This window comes from Ranitomeya imitator, chromosome 1 (genome assembly GCF_032444005.1).
Source record: "Ranitomeya imitator isolate aRanImi1 chromosome 1, aRanImi1.pri, whole genome shotgun sequence".
NCBI classification, from domain to species: domain Eukaryota; kingdom Metazoa; phylum Chordata; class Amphibia; order Anura; family Dendrobatidae; genus Ranitomeya; species Ranitomeya imitator.
In genome coordinates, this window is record NC_091282.1 from 55,006,325 (window position 1) to 55,021,720 (window position 15,396).

Sequence of the window (15,396 nt, forward strand, 5' to 3'; positions counted from 1 at the left end):
AATGACAAGTAACAGTCATCTCGGTGCAGTAATACAAAACCCGACATCTCCCGTACAGATCAGTAGGCCTACGCCGCTTACCTGCTCATCAATCTTCCTCTGCAGTTGCACCACCTTGTTCTCCATGCCCACGCTCAGCTTCTTAAAGTGCTCTGCCGTCCTGGCCTCGATCTTCAGCTGTTTGAGCTCCCGTCGGGCCATCATCCTGCGGAAATAGCACTGGACAACAACGGCTGCGCTGCGGAACTTGAGGAAATTCTTTCGGGCGATCCATCTTCTCAGATACTTCTGAACGATTTTCGCTTTGTGCTGAAGCAGGTGCTGCAAAATAATAAATAAATAAATAATAATGACTTAATATTTACTTGTCTGCTGCCTTTTCTCTGCCACAACATGCAGTCTCACAGACACAAAGAGGGGCTGCAGCTGCAAGCTTCAATTCTTTTCTCCATTACTGGACATGTACACGTTAGTAAAAGGTGGACTGTGGGTGAGAAGCATGCCAAATGGTAATAATAAGTGTGCTTTAAAGGGGATCTATCAACAGGTATTTGCTAGCCCATCTAAGAGCAGCATCATGTGAGGGCAGAGACCCTGATTCCAGCAGTCAATTACTGAGCTGCTTGCTATAGTTTTGATAAAATCACTGTCTTCCCTAATGCAGATCTACCAGTTCTCTGAACAGTGAGCGGTGTATGACTCCTTCCACACCACTGATTGGCAGCTTTCTGTGTACACTGTGCATAGGCAGAAAGCAGCCAATTAGTAATGGGGCGGTGTTGGACTACATGGCAGCAGTTTTGCTAGTCCTTTAGCGATAATCACCTGCTGATAAAACATTGATTTTATATAAAGCATACCAAGCAGCCCAGAAAGTGACACATTGCTGGAATCAGGGTCTCTGTCCTTACAATTAACTGTTCTCAAATTAGGTAGAAAAAGTCTGTTGACCGATTCCCTTTAAGATTTTTTTTTGTATTTGGTAGGCAATTTATTTTGTTGTAATAATAAAATGAACATCACTTCTAAAATTAAACCAATTAAGTCCTCAACTCGTCTTCTTCTGCTGAGTTGATTACAAACCTATTTAGAACTTTTGTACATTCATTTCTTGGAAACAAGTGGGGCCACCAATATGGTCACCCGACTGATCGTCACCAATTAATTATACAGGCTGGAAGCGAGGCTTTAGGCTTCAGATACATCCTCAGTGCATCCCAGAAAAAGTGGTCAGAAGAAAGAGAATCATCGACAAATGGTGGTGGATGCGGGCAATATTGTAAAATGTCTGTGAATTGTGACGAAGTAGTGAAAGCTTTGATTCAACCACCTTTGACCCAGCAGAATACTACCAGAATGGGGCAGGGCACAAATGTCTGCAATCAAGGAGGCCATAGGGATCGATAATCGGATATTCCTGAGCGCGGTGCAGATGATGGAGAAACGATACTATGAGTTAGCAATACAGTACCTCCCGATAAACTCTCCTATCAAACATGCCCCGGGTGAAGGACTGGATAGTGATAGTTGCTCTTCGGACTCTCTGATAGACCCGATACACACGGATCATGCGGTACTGTTTCTGCAGGCAAATGGCGGCTTTAGTTCTTCGGAGATAGTCAGCCAATCTAAAAAGGAAAAAAAGGGTTAATAGTTGGTGGCTGGAAATGCCCTGGAGAGTGGCCATATTGGAATCAAATAGCTTCTTTTATCGTCTGTAAATAATTATATATGGACAGCTAGTACAAGTCATACATTTTCGTATTCGGAATATGGACCATACTGCTATAACCTGGGCATCTCCTTGCATATAAGTACAGCTGGGGTGAATCTTCTCATACCTGCGAGCAAGATGTCCCCGCGTGTATCTCTGGACGGTGATGGCAGCAGCTTTCATCCTCTTATATTTCAGTCTCTGTAACCAGCCACGTACTGTTTTCTGAATCATAATGGTGGCGGCTCGGAACTTATCCGCGCGCAGTTTTTCCAGATAGGCTACTTGACCGGCACGGAAAAAGATCTTCGTGCGTCCAAATTGGAACTTGTCTGGATCCTGAAAAACACAAGACCTCATTCAGCGCAATCATTCAAGGTCCGGACCTACAAATTAGCTATTAGAGGAAAGGGGAATCTTAAATTTGACACTGAGCCACAAGTTCTAGAACTTTAAATTGCTTGTAAAATTATCTTTGTACTATCTCAGCTCTCATCTCTTCAGGAGAACATATCTGTCATACGTGTAGGAACGGTATACAATGGGCGCTAAGTCACCCCCATATGCCGAGAGATTGTCCTATCCCCGAATTGTACCTCTGTAAAACAAGATGTGAATAAAGCCTAAGCCAGGTCAGATAACCTACTGGAGAGGTGTTCGTAGGGGGTCCAGCGTCCCATGTCACCAGCTATAGTATTTTATGAATTTACTGAAGTCAAAAGGTCTAATCCTGTACTTTCCAGTCATCCCAAGTGCTCCAAAGTGAGAGCTGCTCTTTGGCTATCTGTCTAAATCAGCCAAGGGTTTCTAAAAAATGGATGACTTCCTCAATCCACAATTTATTATTATTAATAATAATAATAATAATAATAATATTATTATTTTAAACCCCTTTACCCCCAAGGGTGGTTTGCACGTTATGGACCGGGCCAATTTTTACAATTCTGACCACTGTCAGACATGAGGTTATAACTCTGGAAAGCTTCAACGGATCCTGATGATTCTGACATTGTTTTCTCATGACATATTGTACTTCATGATAGTGGTAAAATGTCTTTGATATTACCTGGGTTTATTTGTGAAAAAAAAAAAAACGGAAATTTGGCGAAAATTTTGAATATTTTGCAATTTTGCAACTTTGAATTTGTATGCCCTTAAATCACAGATACTGTATATGTGGACACAGGTATGTGATGACATAAACTGCTGCTTCAGAAGACTATTAGCTCTGTTAGATTATTGTCACATTCAGGCGCTTTGTTGTTGGATAGAAGTTATATGGCAGTCAGTTTCTTCCCGTATCACTCAGTCGTTCTTGTAGAAGTGCTCCGTGTATTCTTTCCATCTTTCTTTGATCTGTTCTGGCTCGGGTAGTTCGCTCTTGTTGGCGTCTTTCAACATTCCGAGTCTTGGTTCAAACTTGTGGTATCTCTTTGATCTTTTGGTATGCCTTCCTGGTCTTGTCCCTCAGATGTTCGCTTTCTATCTCTGTACATATTTTTTTGGTAATAAAGTCCTTTGTCTGCTCGATTGGCTCGCTTTAGTCTTTTACTGATGTGGTCTGCATTCTGCTTGTTACCTTTTGCCATTCGTTTTTCTTTGATGACCTTTATGGTCTTTTCTGTTAACCATGGCTGCTGGGGTCTCTTCTGCCTCTTGTTTATTGTCTTCTTCAGTAATAATAGTCTTTATATGTGTCCGTAATTCCTCAGGCTTTCTGTCATCGGTGTCCAGCGATATAAATCGGTTGTGCATATCGTTCCAAATACTCCAGGTGTGTTGGTCAAATCAAAGCTGGAAACGACCTTTTGTCTAGTCTGTTTTCACAGCTTGACTCAAATCTTTGCCAGCAAAAGTTCATGACCAGTTCCACAGTCAGCTCGTGGCCTTGTTTTCATGCTAATGATCGATGACCGCCATCTTTGGAGAACACATACTGTTTGTAGTCAATCTGATTCTTATGGGCCCCATTTGTTTTAGGCCCCACATCCCTAAAGGCCTTCATATCTTATATCCCTGGAAGATAACCCGTTCTTGTAGATCTAGTTTTTATGAGTTTGAGGTTGCAATGACTAAATGATTTCTCTATTGTACTGCTAGAGACTAGATAGGCAGGCATGCACAAAAATAGAGGGGAATTTATATACACACCCCTCTGTAATTAAATGTGTAGCGCAGAAAGATCATTGTATGCAACATATCTTATAAACAGGGCCGCCATCAGGGCATTACAGGCATCACTGCCGTATGGGGCCCGGTGATGAGGAGCAAAAAGGGGGGCCCGAGCGAGCACGCTGGCAGCCGGTCCGGTCCGCGCTCTGCTCGGGCCCCCCTGACAGTTTTATTCAGGCTGCAGCTGCCTCTGTGCTGTGCCTGCGTAAATGACCCCTGCAGCTTTAAGGCAGCCGGGCCCGCGGTGCATCATGGGCCCGCCGCAAGTTCGTGACATCACACGCTGCCCTGCTCCACTTCCTCAATCCGGGACCGGAGCAGAGCAGCGTGCGGCGGTGTGCCACCACGTGGCTGCGCCTGCGGACGGCGGAGGGAGCAGAAGAGGCAGCGGGGGGCCCAGGGAGGACCACCGGACGACTAGGGACCCGGCGGAGTAGAAGAGGCAGGTGCCGGGGACCGGCGGTCGGCGGAGGACCAGACGGCGGTGGAGAAGAGGCAGGCGGCAGCGGGGGAGGGGACCACCGGAGTCGGACGACGAGGGACCGGACGAGGCGACGGGGGGGGGGGGGGGGGGGGGGGTTCACAGGGGCAGATCGCTGGACACAGGGGCAGAACGCTGGACACGGGCAGAACGCTGGACACAGGGGCAGAACGCTGGACACAGGGGCAGATCGCTGGACACAGGGGCAGAACGCTGGACACGGGCAGAACGCTGGACACAGGGGCAGAACGCTGGACACAGGGGCAGAAAGCTGGACACACGGGCAGAACGCTGGACACAGGGGCAGAACGCTGGACACAGGGGCAGAACGCTGGACACAGGGGCAGAACGCTGGACACGGGCAGAACGCTGGACACAGGGGCAGAACGCTGGACACAGGGGCAGAACGCTGGACACAGGGGCAGAACGCTGGACACAGGGGCAGAAAGCTGCGCACAGGGGTAGAAAGCTGCGAACAGTGGCAGAAAGCTGGACACAGGGGGGCAGAAAGCTGGACACAGGGGGGGCAGAAAGCTGGACACAGTGGGGGCAGAAAGCTGGACACAGTGGGGGCAGAAAGCTGGACACGGGCTGGACATGGGCAGAAAGCTGCACACAGGGGCAGAAAGCTGCACACAGGGGCAGAAAGCTGGACACGGGGGGCAGAAAACTGGACACGGGGGGGGGGCAGAAAGCTGGACACAGGGGGGGGGCAGAAAGCTGGACACGGGGGGGCAGAAAGCTGGACACGGGGGCAGAAAGCTGGACACAGGGGGGCAGAAAGCTGGACACAGGGGGGGCAGAAAGCTGGACACAGGAGGAGGCAGAAAGCTGGACACAGGGGGGGCAGAAAGCTGGACACAGGGGGGGCAGAAAACTGGACACAGAGAGGGCAGAAAGCTGGACACGGGGGCAGAAAGCTGGACACAGGGGGGGCAGAAAGCTGGACACAGGGGGGGCAGAAAGCTGGACACAGGGGGGGCAGAAAGCTGGACACAGGGGGGGCAGAAAGCTGGACACAGGGGGGGCAGAAAGCTGGACACAGGGGGGGCAGAAAGCTGGACACAGTGGGGGCAGAACGCTGGACACGGGCTGGACATGGGCAGAAAGCTGCACACAGGGGCAGAAAGCTGCACACAGGGGCAGAAGGCTGGACACGGGGGGGCAGAAAGCTGGACACAGGGGGGGGCAGAAAGCTGGACACAGGGGGGGGCAGAAAGCTGGACACAGGGGGGGGCAGAAAGCTGGACACAGGGGGGGCAGAAAACTGGACACAGGGAGGGCAGAAATCTGGACACGGGGGGCAGAAAGCTGGACACAGGGGGGGCAGAAAGCTGGACACGGGGGGGGCAGAAAGCTGGACACAGGGGGGGCAGAAAGCTGGACACAGGGGGGGCAGAAAGCTGGACACAGGGCGGGGGCAGAAAGCTGGACACAGTGGGGGCAGAACGCTGGACACGGGCTGGACATGGGCAGAAAGCTGCACACAGGGGCAGAAAGCTGCACACAGGGGCAGAAGGCTGGACACAGGGGGGGGCAGAAAGCTGGACACAGGGGGGCAGAAAGCTGGACACGGGGGGGCAGAAAGCTGGACACAGGGGGGGCAGAAAACTGGACACAGAGGGCAGAAAGCTGGACACGGGGGCAGAAAGCTGGACACAGGGGGGGGCAGAAAGCTGGACACAGGGGGGCAGAAAGCTGGACACAGGGGGGGGCAGAAAGCTGGACACGGGGGGCAGAACGCTGGACACAGTGGGGGCAGAACGCTGGACACGGGCTGGACATGGGCAGAAAGCTGCACACAGGGGCAGAAAGCTGCACACAGGGGCAGAAGGCTGGACACGGGGGGGGGGGGGGGCAGAAAGCTGGACACAGGGGGGGGCAGAAAGCTGGACACAGGGGGGGGCAGAAAGCTGGACACAGGGGGGGCAGAAAACTGGACACAGGGAGGGCAGAAATCTGGACACGGGGGGCAGAAAGCTGGACACAGGGGGGGCAGAAAGCTGGACACAGGGGGGGCAGAAAGCTGGACACGGGGGGGGCAGAAAGCTGGACACGGGGGGGGCAGAAAGCTGGACACGGGGGGGGCAGAAAGCTGGACACAGGGGGGGCAGAACGCTGGACACAGGGGGGGCAGAACGCTGGACACGGGCTGGACATGGGCAGAAAGCTGCACACAGGGGCAGAAAGCTGCACACAGGGGCAGAAAGCTGCACACAGGGGCAGAAAGCTGCACACAGGGGCAGAAGGCTGGATACGGGGGGGGGCAGAAAGCTGGACACAGGGGGGGCAGAAAGCTGGACACAGGGGGGGGGCAGAAAGCTGGACACAGGGGGGGCAGAAAACTGGACACAGGGAGGGCAGAAATCTGGACACGGGGGGCAGAAAGCTGGACACAGGGGGGGCAGAAAGCTGGACACAGGGGGGGCAGAAAGCTGGACACGGGGGGGGGGGGCAGAAAGCTGGACACAGGGGGGGCAGAAAGCTGGACACAGGGGGGGCAGAAAGCTGGACACAGGGGGGGCAGAAAGCTGGGCACATGGGCAGAAAGCTGGGCACGGGCAGAAAACTGGGCACAGGGGCAGAAAGCTGGGCACAGGGGCAGAATGGCAGAATGGAGAAACGTGGCATGATTGGAGACACAGGGGGCAGGATGACAGACATGGCGGCATGACTGGAGACACTGGGGCATTACTGGAGACAGATGGGGCAGAATTGAGACACAGGGGGCATGATTGCAGACATGGGGCAGAATAGTGATACGGGCATGATTGGAGACACTGGAGGCAGGATTGGAGACAGATGGGACAGGATCATGGGGCAGGATGGATACGATGGAGACAGATGGGGCAGGATGGGGAGATCATATGGGGCAGGATGGATACTCATTAGGGCAGGATGGGAGAACATATGGCTGACGCCAGAAATGAGACACACGGGGGCTAGGATAGCGAATATTATTACCATAGGGGCTAATTAAGGGATATTATTACTGCAGTGATGTATTTATTTTATTTTTTGAGTATACTGTTTTAAATGGGGGGCGATCCTGTTACTGTGTAGAGTGATACTATGTCGCCTTCTTCATGTGGTGTAATGTAGAAGTTGGGAAAATTAAGTAATGTGTTCTGCAAGTGGAACTCGAGATAACGGTGTTATTTCCTGCAGAGACGAGGCCTGGCTGGATGAAGTGATGGCGGTCTGTGCTGGATGAAAGATGGACTTCACCTAGAGACGTCACTGGTGAGTCAGTGTGTTACCTATACACTGACACTATACACTGTATACTATATACAGAGGTCCTGTGTATAATGTCACCAGTGATCACTGGATTGCCTATACACTATACACAGAGCTCCTGTGTAGAATGTCACTGGTGATCACTGTATTACCTGTACACAGACACTGCATACTAAGTACAGATCTCCTGTGTATAATGGCACTGATGGTCATAGTATTGTGTTTTTTTTTTATTATTGATCAGTATTGTAGTATTCAGTCACTATGTGGTGGTAATATGTGGTCCGGTCATGATGTTGTGATATTTGTTCCTTGTATTTGATATTATTCGATCACTGTGGTGGTAATATGTCATCTGGTCATGGTGTGGCGGTATTTGTCCCTTGTAGATAGTATTATAGGTCACTGTGGTGATATGGTGTCTGGTCATGGTGCTGTGGTATTTGTTCCTTGTATGTGGTATTATAGGTCATTTTAAAAATTGAAAAATAAATAAAAATATACCTAAATTGTATTGCATATTTTAACAAATATTTAATAGGTTACAGCAGAGTAGGGCCTGGCCAAAAGTGTCTACCTTGTCATTTTGGTGGCTTAAAAAATCTTTTGGCCAAAACAAAAGCTGCCGGCTATGTATGTGATCTGGTGATGGGAACTGTCAATGTGTGATAGGTGAGAAGTGGAGTTTTTCCAAGAGAGAGCGGTGGGACTGTGGACAGTTCGAGGGGTGGAGCGTGGAGGCGGGGCTGGGGTGGAGCCTGGGCGGAGTCTCAAAGGGGCCCCGGAAATTTTGCCAGTATGGGGCCCCGAAATTTCTAGTGGCAGCCCTGCTTATAAACATTAATCTTGGTTGGTGGGGAGCGCTATCCTCTTCATTAGGACACTACGTGCTTTAAAGCCTCATGCTTTAAAGCACACATCCTGCTACACTCTCTATACAAATCACGTAACAGGTACACTATGTCTCCAACATGGCAGCACTAACACTATTTTGTGTCCAGTATTATTAACAACTAAATTAGTTGCATAGTGCGATCACTACACAAGTAGCATAAATTCTGTGGATGTAAATATAATGATCGAGTGACTGTAATATCGCTTGATAACTATCTTCTAATCAGTCACCTTTATAAGATTTCCAAGCAGGTTTTTACAGGGGATTTTCTTGTCCGTTTGGGAAAGATCCTTCTTAGTCATCAATACACGGTATCTAATGAAGAAGTCATGGTAGGTCCACCTAGAAAGAAGCACATTCAGAATATTAACAGCACAATACAAATCTCATTCCACGCAAACAAACCAGCACTTAGAAAGACAAATTCTGGATGTATAAACCCACTTCCAATAAACTACCCATTTGGGACACTTTTGGGCATGGTTTTACTTAACTACTACTTCTGTGGTCGATGGAATTGTCAGGGCAAAAATGGAGTTCTTGGTAAGTATGTAAAACACTGCCACAAGTTGCATCACCTCTTATATTCTAGTGACCCCTACGGCTACCGTCCTGTTACCAATGTGTTGTATAATTTCTCAGCACAATACCGGGTATGTATTTGTAGTGTTCTAGTAGTGTACTGTTACACCCCAGTAATACACAATGGCATAGACAGAACAGCTTTAAACCATGGTGGGGAGAGCCTGCCGTGCCCCTGGTGGAGAGAGCCTGCTGTGCCCAACCCGCCCCCCCCAACCCCCCATACCCTGGTGGGGAGAGCCTGCTGTGCCGTGCCCCTGGAGGGGAGAGCTGGTCATGAATCTGGTGAGGAGAGTTGGTCATGCCCCCAGTTGTGGAACTAGGATCTCAGTCTAGATTGGTTCTCTTCCTGGAGGAGGAAGCAATACCAGATTGTCACAGACCTCACATCTATATTACTGGGAGAGACAAGCAGTCCTCCCATCCAGCCTATATTACTGAGAGAGACACACAGAGCTCACATCCAGCCTATATTACTGCAAGAGGCACACAGAATTCAAAAGCAGCCTATATTACTGGGAGACACCCAGAGCTCACATCCAGCCTATATTACAGGGAGAGACACACAGAGACCTCACATCCAGCCTATATTACTGCAAGAGACACACAGTCCTCCCATCCAGCCTATATTACTGGGAGAGATGCACAGACCTCACATCCAGCCTATATTACTGGGAGAGACACACAGAGCTCACATCCAGCCTATATTACTGGGAGAGACACACAGAGCTCACATCCAGCCTATATTACTGAGAGAGACACACAGAGCTCACATCCAGCCTATATTACTGCAAGAGGCACACAGAATTCACAAGCAGCCTATATTACTGGGAGACACCCAGAGCTCACATCCAGCCTATATTACAGGGAGAGACACACACAGACCTCACATCCAGCCTATATTACTGCAAGAGACACACAGTCCTCCCATCCAGCCTATATTACTGGGAGAGATGCACAGACCTCACATCCAGCCTATATTACTGGGAGAGACACACAGAGCTCACATCCAGCCTATATTACTGGGAGAGACACACAGGGCTCACATCCAGCCTATATTACTGGGGGAGACACAGGGCTGACATCCAGCCTCTATTACTGGGAGAGACACAGAGCTCACATCCAGCCTATATTACTGGGAGAGACACAGAGCTCTCATCCAGCCTATATTACTGGGAGAGACATACAGACCTCACATCCAGCCTATATTACTGGGAGAGACACACAGGCCTCACATCCAGTCTATATTACTGGGAGAGACACACAGGGCTCACATCCAGTCTATATTACTGGGAGAGACGCACAGGGCTCACATCCAGTCTATATTATTGGGGAAGACACAGAGCTCACATCCAGCCTATATTACTGGGAGAGACACCCAGACCTCACATCCAGCCTATATTACTGAGAGAGACCCACAGAGCTCACATCCAGCCTATATTACTGGGAGACCCACAGAGCTCACATCCAGCCTATATTACTGGGAGAGACCCACAGAGCTCACATCCAGCCTATATTACTGGGAGACCCACAGAGCTCACATCCAGCCTATATTACTTGGAGAGACACAGAGCTCTCATCCAGCCTATATTACTGGGAGAGACACACAGGGCTCACATCCAATCTATATTACTGGGAGAGGTGCACAGACCTCACATCCAGCCTATATTACTGAGAGAGATTCACAGAGCTCACATCCAAGTTATATTACTGGGAGGGATACACAGGGCTCACATCCAGCCTATATTATTGGGAGAGACAAAGAGCTCACATCCAGCCTATATTACTGGGAGAGACACACAGGGCTCACATCCAGCCTATATTACTGGGAGACACACAGAGCTCACATCCAGCCTATATTACTGGGAGAGACACAGACCTCACATCCAGCCTATATTCCTGCGGGACACACACAGAGCTCACATCCAGCATATATTAGTGTGATATTTCCCCAAAAGAAATAATGAGTTTAACAGCGATTTTTCGTACAAAAAAAAAATAAAATATGGCTCTGCTGGGTCTAGGAAATCTCGGTAAATATTACTGATGGCAACCACAGGCAGAAAAGTAACAGCTAGCGCAATATGAAGACCCTGAAAAAACAGCACCTCATATTTCAGTTTCCTGGACTACTTTAAATACAGCATTAGAATAATGGGATTTTGAACTCATTTTTTTGGCTTTTGAGTCCAGGATTTATATTATTACTCTTGGTGAATTATGGGAAATCTACGACTGTTGGCTTCATCTGTCTGAAACATAAAGAACAATAAAGCTTAGTAAATGAACAGAAGTTAGGGGCCATTTGAAACAAAACTATTCGCTCTCATTTTGTCTTCCATGAGCAAAATCTTGGGAACAGCTGCAAAGTCTGGAACATAGTTCTTAATTATATTATTCTTCTTTCCGAACCAACGCAGATAAAAATTTTCCTCCAGCAATAAAATTTCGGAGAGTTCAGGAACGTCTGAGATCTTTATTCTAAGAATTAAAGTGATACCCGCTGACTGATGAATTGTTACAGTGCGCTAGCTGCACAGCACAAAGCCTATGTAGAATATGGGCGATAAGCCTAAAGGGAACAGAGTGAAAAATGCGATGTAACAGGATGGAAGTCAATTATAAATTAACAGCAAAAATGTGTAAGGGTGATCAATGTTAGATTAGTGGGAGGAGGACAACTGGGATTGACTAGAAAGGTGATGCAATTGCTCTGCTCAAATTCTGTCTAGGCTAGGGGGTAGCAATCGTAGGGGTCCCAGGTGACGAACAGGCTGCAAAGCGCTTGCGCAGCCACAGCTCCAATCCGTAGAGGTGTTTCAGAGATCCATTCACAATTAATGAAGGTCCGATACTCATAGATCAGAAAGTTATCACCTATCCTTTGTATACGTGATAACTTCTAAAGTTGGAAATATCCCATAAAATGGTACCCATCACTTAACAAGTGAAAAGTTTTGATTAGGGGAGGTTGGGGTGCACAGAACCCAACACCTGATCACAAAGGTGCAAAAGAGCTCTTGGTTTCTGATTGGTTCGGCTTAATTCTCCTTGAAGAGGTGAGCATGGGGAGTCCAGATTCGTAGGGCGAATCATGAGTAAATGTCACAAGGGTGTCACGTCCCTCTGGAGTTAAACGGTCATGTTTGGGAATGAATTGCAGGTCTTCTTTAAAGATGGCGTGATTTGTGTCCCATGACGAATGGACTTTATTTCCTCGGGTGATGAAGAGGTTAATAACCTTTTCTATACTGGTCAGAAACATGCAGCTCCATTTCAGCTGCTTCTGATCTGGTCATTACCTTTTCCTATAAAAACTGGTAAGACCTTGTACCTGCTGGTGAAAGATTTGACTTCCTGTGCTGTGTGCTAAAGCTAAGTGGTTGGAGTAGAGGTGTTCTGAAGTTTGCTGTAGTACGTACGTGTTCATCTCCTGGTCCCTGTTCCAATTTAGTTTTCTCCTCCCTGTCCCTAGCCTCCTCCCTATTGCTGGTTACTGCTTTTGTATGATAGAGGTTTTAGGTTAACCCTGTCTTGTCTTTGTGTCTTGTTTAGCTTACATTTCTGTCCCAGGCCTCATGGGGTGGGGAAGGGGACAGATCAGGGTTTAACAGGAGCATAGTAAGGTCAGAGACTCGGGCTTCTCTACCATCAAGAGTACCCCCAGGGCAGGGATGGTTAGGGTCCCAGTTCCAGGGACAGTTTGAGGCCCCTCTTTCCTACTAAAGACAGTCAAAGCGTGACAGTAAAGCTAATTTTCAAATAGAAGTTTAAGTAAGTCTCGTCTTCTGTCTTCTTAAGCTTCAATTGCCAGACAAAGCCGTATGTATCTGCCCATTTATACCGACTCAATGGCTAACCGAGTAATGCCTGGGAAGGTAATGCCCCCTCCAACCTCCAGCTGGCTGTCATCTACCGCCCCCCAGAACTAGCCATCTCCACCTTTCTCGACCACTTCACCACCTGGCTACTTCATTTCCTCTCTGTTGACATCCCCACTATCATCATGGGTGATTTCAATGTCCCCATTGACACTTTCACCTCAGCTACCTCTAAACTTTTATCACTGACTGCCTCCTTTGGCCTCACTCAATGGTCCTCTGAGGCCACTCACAAAGATGGCCGCACGCTGGACCTCATCTTCACCCGCCTCTGCTCCCTTACTAACCTCACTAACACACCCCTCCCCCTGTCTGACCACAACCTATTGACATTCTCATCCCTCTCCTCTCCTAGTGTGCAACCCCCACTCCACAAACTCACTCACCCTCGCAGAAATCTCAAACATCTCAACTTACAATCACTCTCTGAGTCCCTTCTCCCTCTCACAGACATAGCTTCCCTTCATGACACAGATGCTGCTGCCACTTTTTATAACACCACAATAACAACAACACTCGATTCGGCCGCCCCACTCATGCATAGTAAAACTCGTACAATTAACAGGCAGCCCTGGCTGACCAGCCTGACCAAAGAATTGAGACGGGCTTCCAGGATTGCTGAGCGGAGATGGAAGCAATCCCGCTCTGCCGACCACTTCACTACATACAAGCAGTCCCTCGCCAGCTTCAAGTCCACGCTCACTGCCGCAAAACAAACTTACTTCTCATCCCTCATATCCTCCCTGTCCCACAACCCTAAACAGCTTTTCAACACTTTCAATTCTCTACTCCGTCCCCCCGCACCTCCTCCCTCCCCCCTCATTTCTGCTGATGACTTCGCCTCTTTCTTTAAACAGAAGATCGATACGATCAGAGAAAGCTTTGGCCCACAGCGCCCACTGCCCCTCTTAGCTGCTCAACCCTGCTCCTCCAAAACCAGTTTCTCCACCATGACAGAAGATCAGCTCTCCACCCTCCTGTCAAGATCACACCTCACCACCTGCACGCTTGACTCGCTCCCATCCCACCTCATCCCTAACCTTTCCATGGTCTTCATCCCAACCCTAACGCACCTCTTCAACCTCTCACTCACAACAGGTGTCTTTCCCTCATCCTTCAAGCATGCCGAGATCACACCCATCCTCAAAAAGCCCTCCCTCGACCCATCCTCTGTGTCTAGCTATCGCCCGATATCTCTTCTCCCTTATGCCTCCAAATTGCTGGAGCAACACGTCCATCTTGAACTGTCCTCCCACTTCTCCTCCTGCTCCCTCTTTGATCGGTTACAATCAGGCTTCCGTCCCCATCACTCAACTGAAACTGCCCTAACTAAAGTCACCAATGACCTACTAACTGCCAGGAGCAAGCGACACTACTCTGTCCTCCTTCTCCTGGACTTGTCTTCTGCCTTTGACACTGTTGACCACTTCCTTTTGCTACAAATCCTCTCATCCCTTGGCATCACAGACTTGGCCCTTTCCTGGATCTCGTCATATGTAACAGACCGAACATTCAGTGTCTCCCTCCCCCACACCACCTCCTCACTTCGCCCCTTGTCAGTCGGTGTTCCTCAAGGCTCTGTTCTAGGACCCCTACTCTTCTCCATCTGCACTTTCGGCCTGGGACAGCTCATAGAATCCCACGGTATGCAGTACCATCTCTACGCTGACGACACGCAGATCTACCTCTCCGGACCTGACCTCTCCTCCTTGCTTACCAAAATCCCGCACTGTCTGTCTGCCATTTCAGCCTTCTTTTCTGCTCGCTTTCTACAACTGAACATGGGCAAAACAGAATTCATCATCTTTCCCCCATCTCACTCTACCCCTCCACCAGACCTATCCATCAATGTCAATGGCTGCTCACTATCCCCAGTCCCACACGCCCGGTGCCTCGGGGTGATCCTCGACTCTGCCCTCTCTTTCAAGCCACATATCCAAGCCCTTGCCTCCTCCTGTCGTCTCAAACTCAAAAATATTTCCCGGATCCGTGCTTTCCTTGACCGCAACACTGCAAAAACGCTAGTGCATGCCCTTATCATCTCCCGCCTCGACTACTGCAACCTCCTACTCTCTGGACTCCCCTCTAGCACTCTGGCACCACTCCAATCCATCCTACACTCTGCTGCCCGACTAATCCACCTGTCCCCCCGCTATTCCCCAGCCTCTCCCCTGTGTCAAGCCCTTCACTGGCTTCCTATCGCCCAGAGACTCCAGTTCAAAACCCTCACACTGACATACAAAGCCATCCACAAGCTGTCTCCTCCATACATCTGTGACATGGTCTCCCAGTACTTACCTACACGCAACCTCCGATCCTCTAAGATCTCCTTCTCTATTTCCCTCTCATCTCTTCTTCCCACAACCACATCCAAGACTTCTCCCGAGCTTCCCCCATACTCTGGAACTCTCTACCCCAACACATCAGACTT

General features: G+C 49.2%; 1 protein-coding gene and 1 long non-coding RNA gene across 3 annotated transcripts in view; one reads left to right on the forward strand and one right to left on the reverse strand.

Moving 5' to 3' along the window:
• MYO5B (myosin VB) overlaps positions 1-15,396 on the reverse strand; it is a 266,922-nt gene that overhangs the window by 22,781 nt on the left and 228,745 nt on the right. For both annotated transcript variants that reach the window (XM_069746786.1, XM_069746792.1), the window contains exons 18-21: positions 8,733-8,844; positions 1,842-2,053; positions 1,472-1,628; positions 82-321 (exon numbers count right to left, since the gene is read on the reverse strand). In XM_069746786.1, coding sequence (XP_069602887.1) covers positions 82-321; positions 1,472-1,628; positions 1,842-2,053; positions 8,733-8,844 — 721 coding nt within the window. The remainder of the gene's footprint in view (positions 1-81; positions 322-1,471; positions 1,629-1,841; positions 2,054-8,732; positions 8,845-15,396) is intronic.
• LOC138661858 (uncharacterized) overlaps positions 7,555-15,396 on the forward strand; it is an 81,385-nt gene continuing 73,543 nt past the window's right edge. Inside the window, exon 1 of the long non-coding RNA XR_011317973.1 lies at positions 7,555-7,610. This is a non-coding gene — a long non-coding RNA (uncharacterized lncRNA). The remainder of the gene's footprint in view (positions 7,611-15,396) is intronic.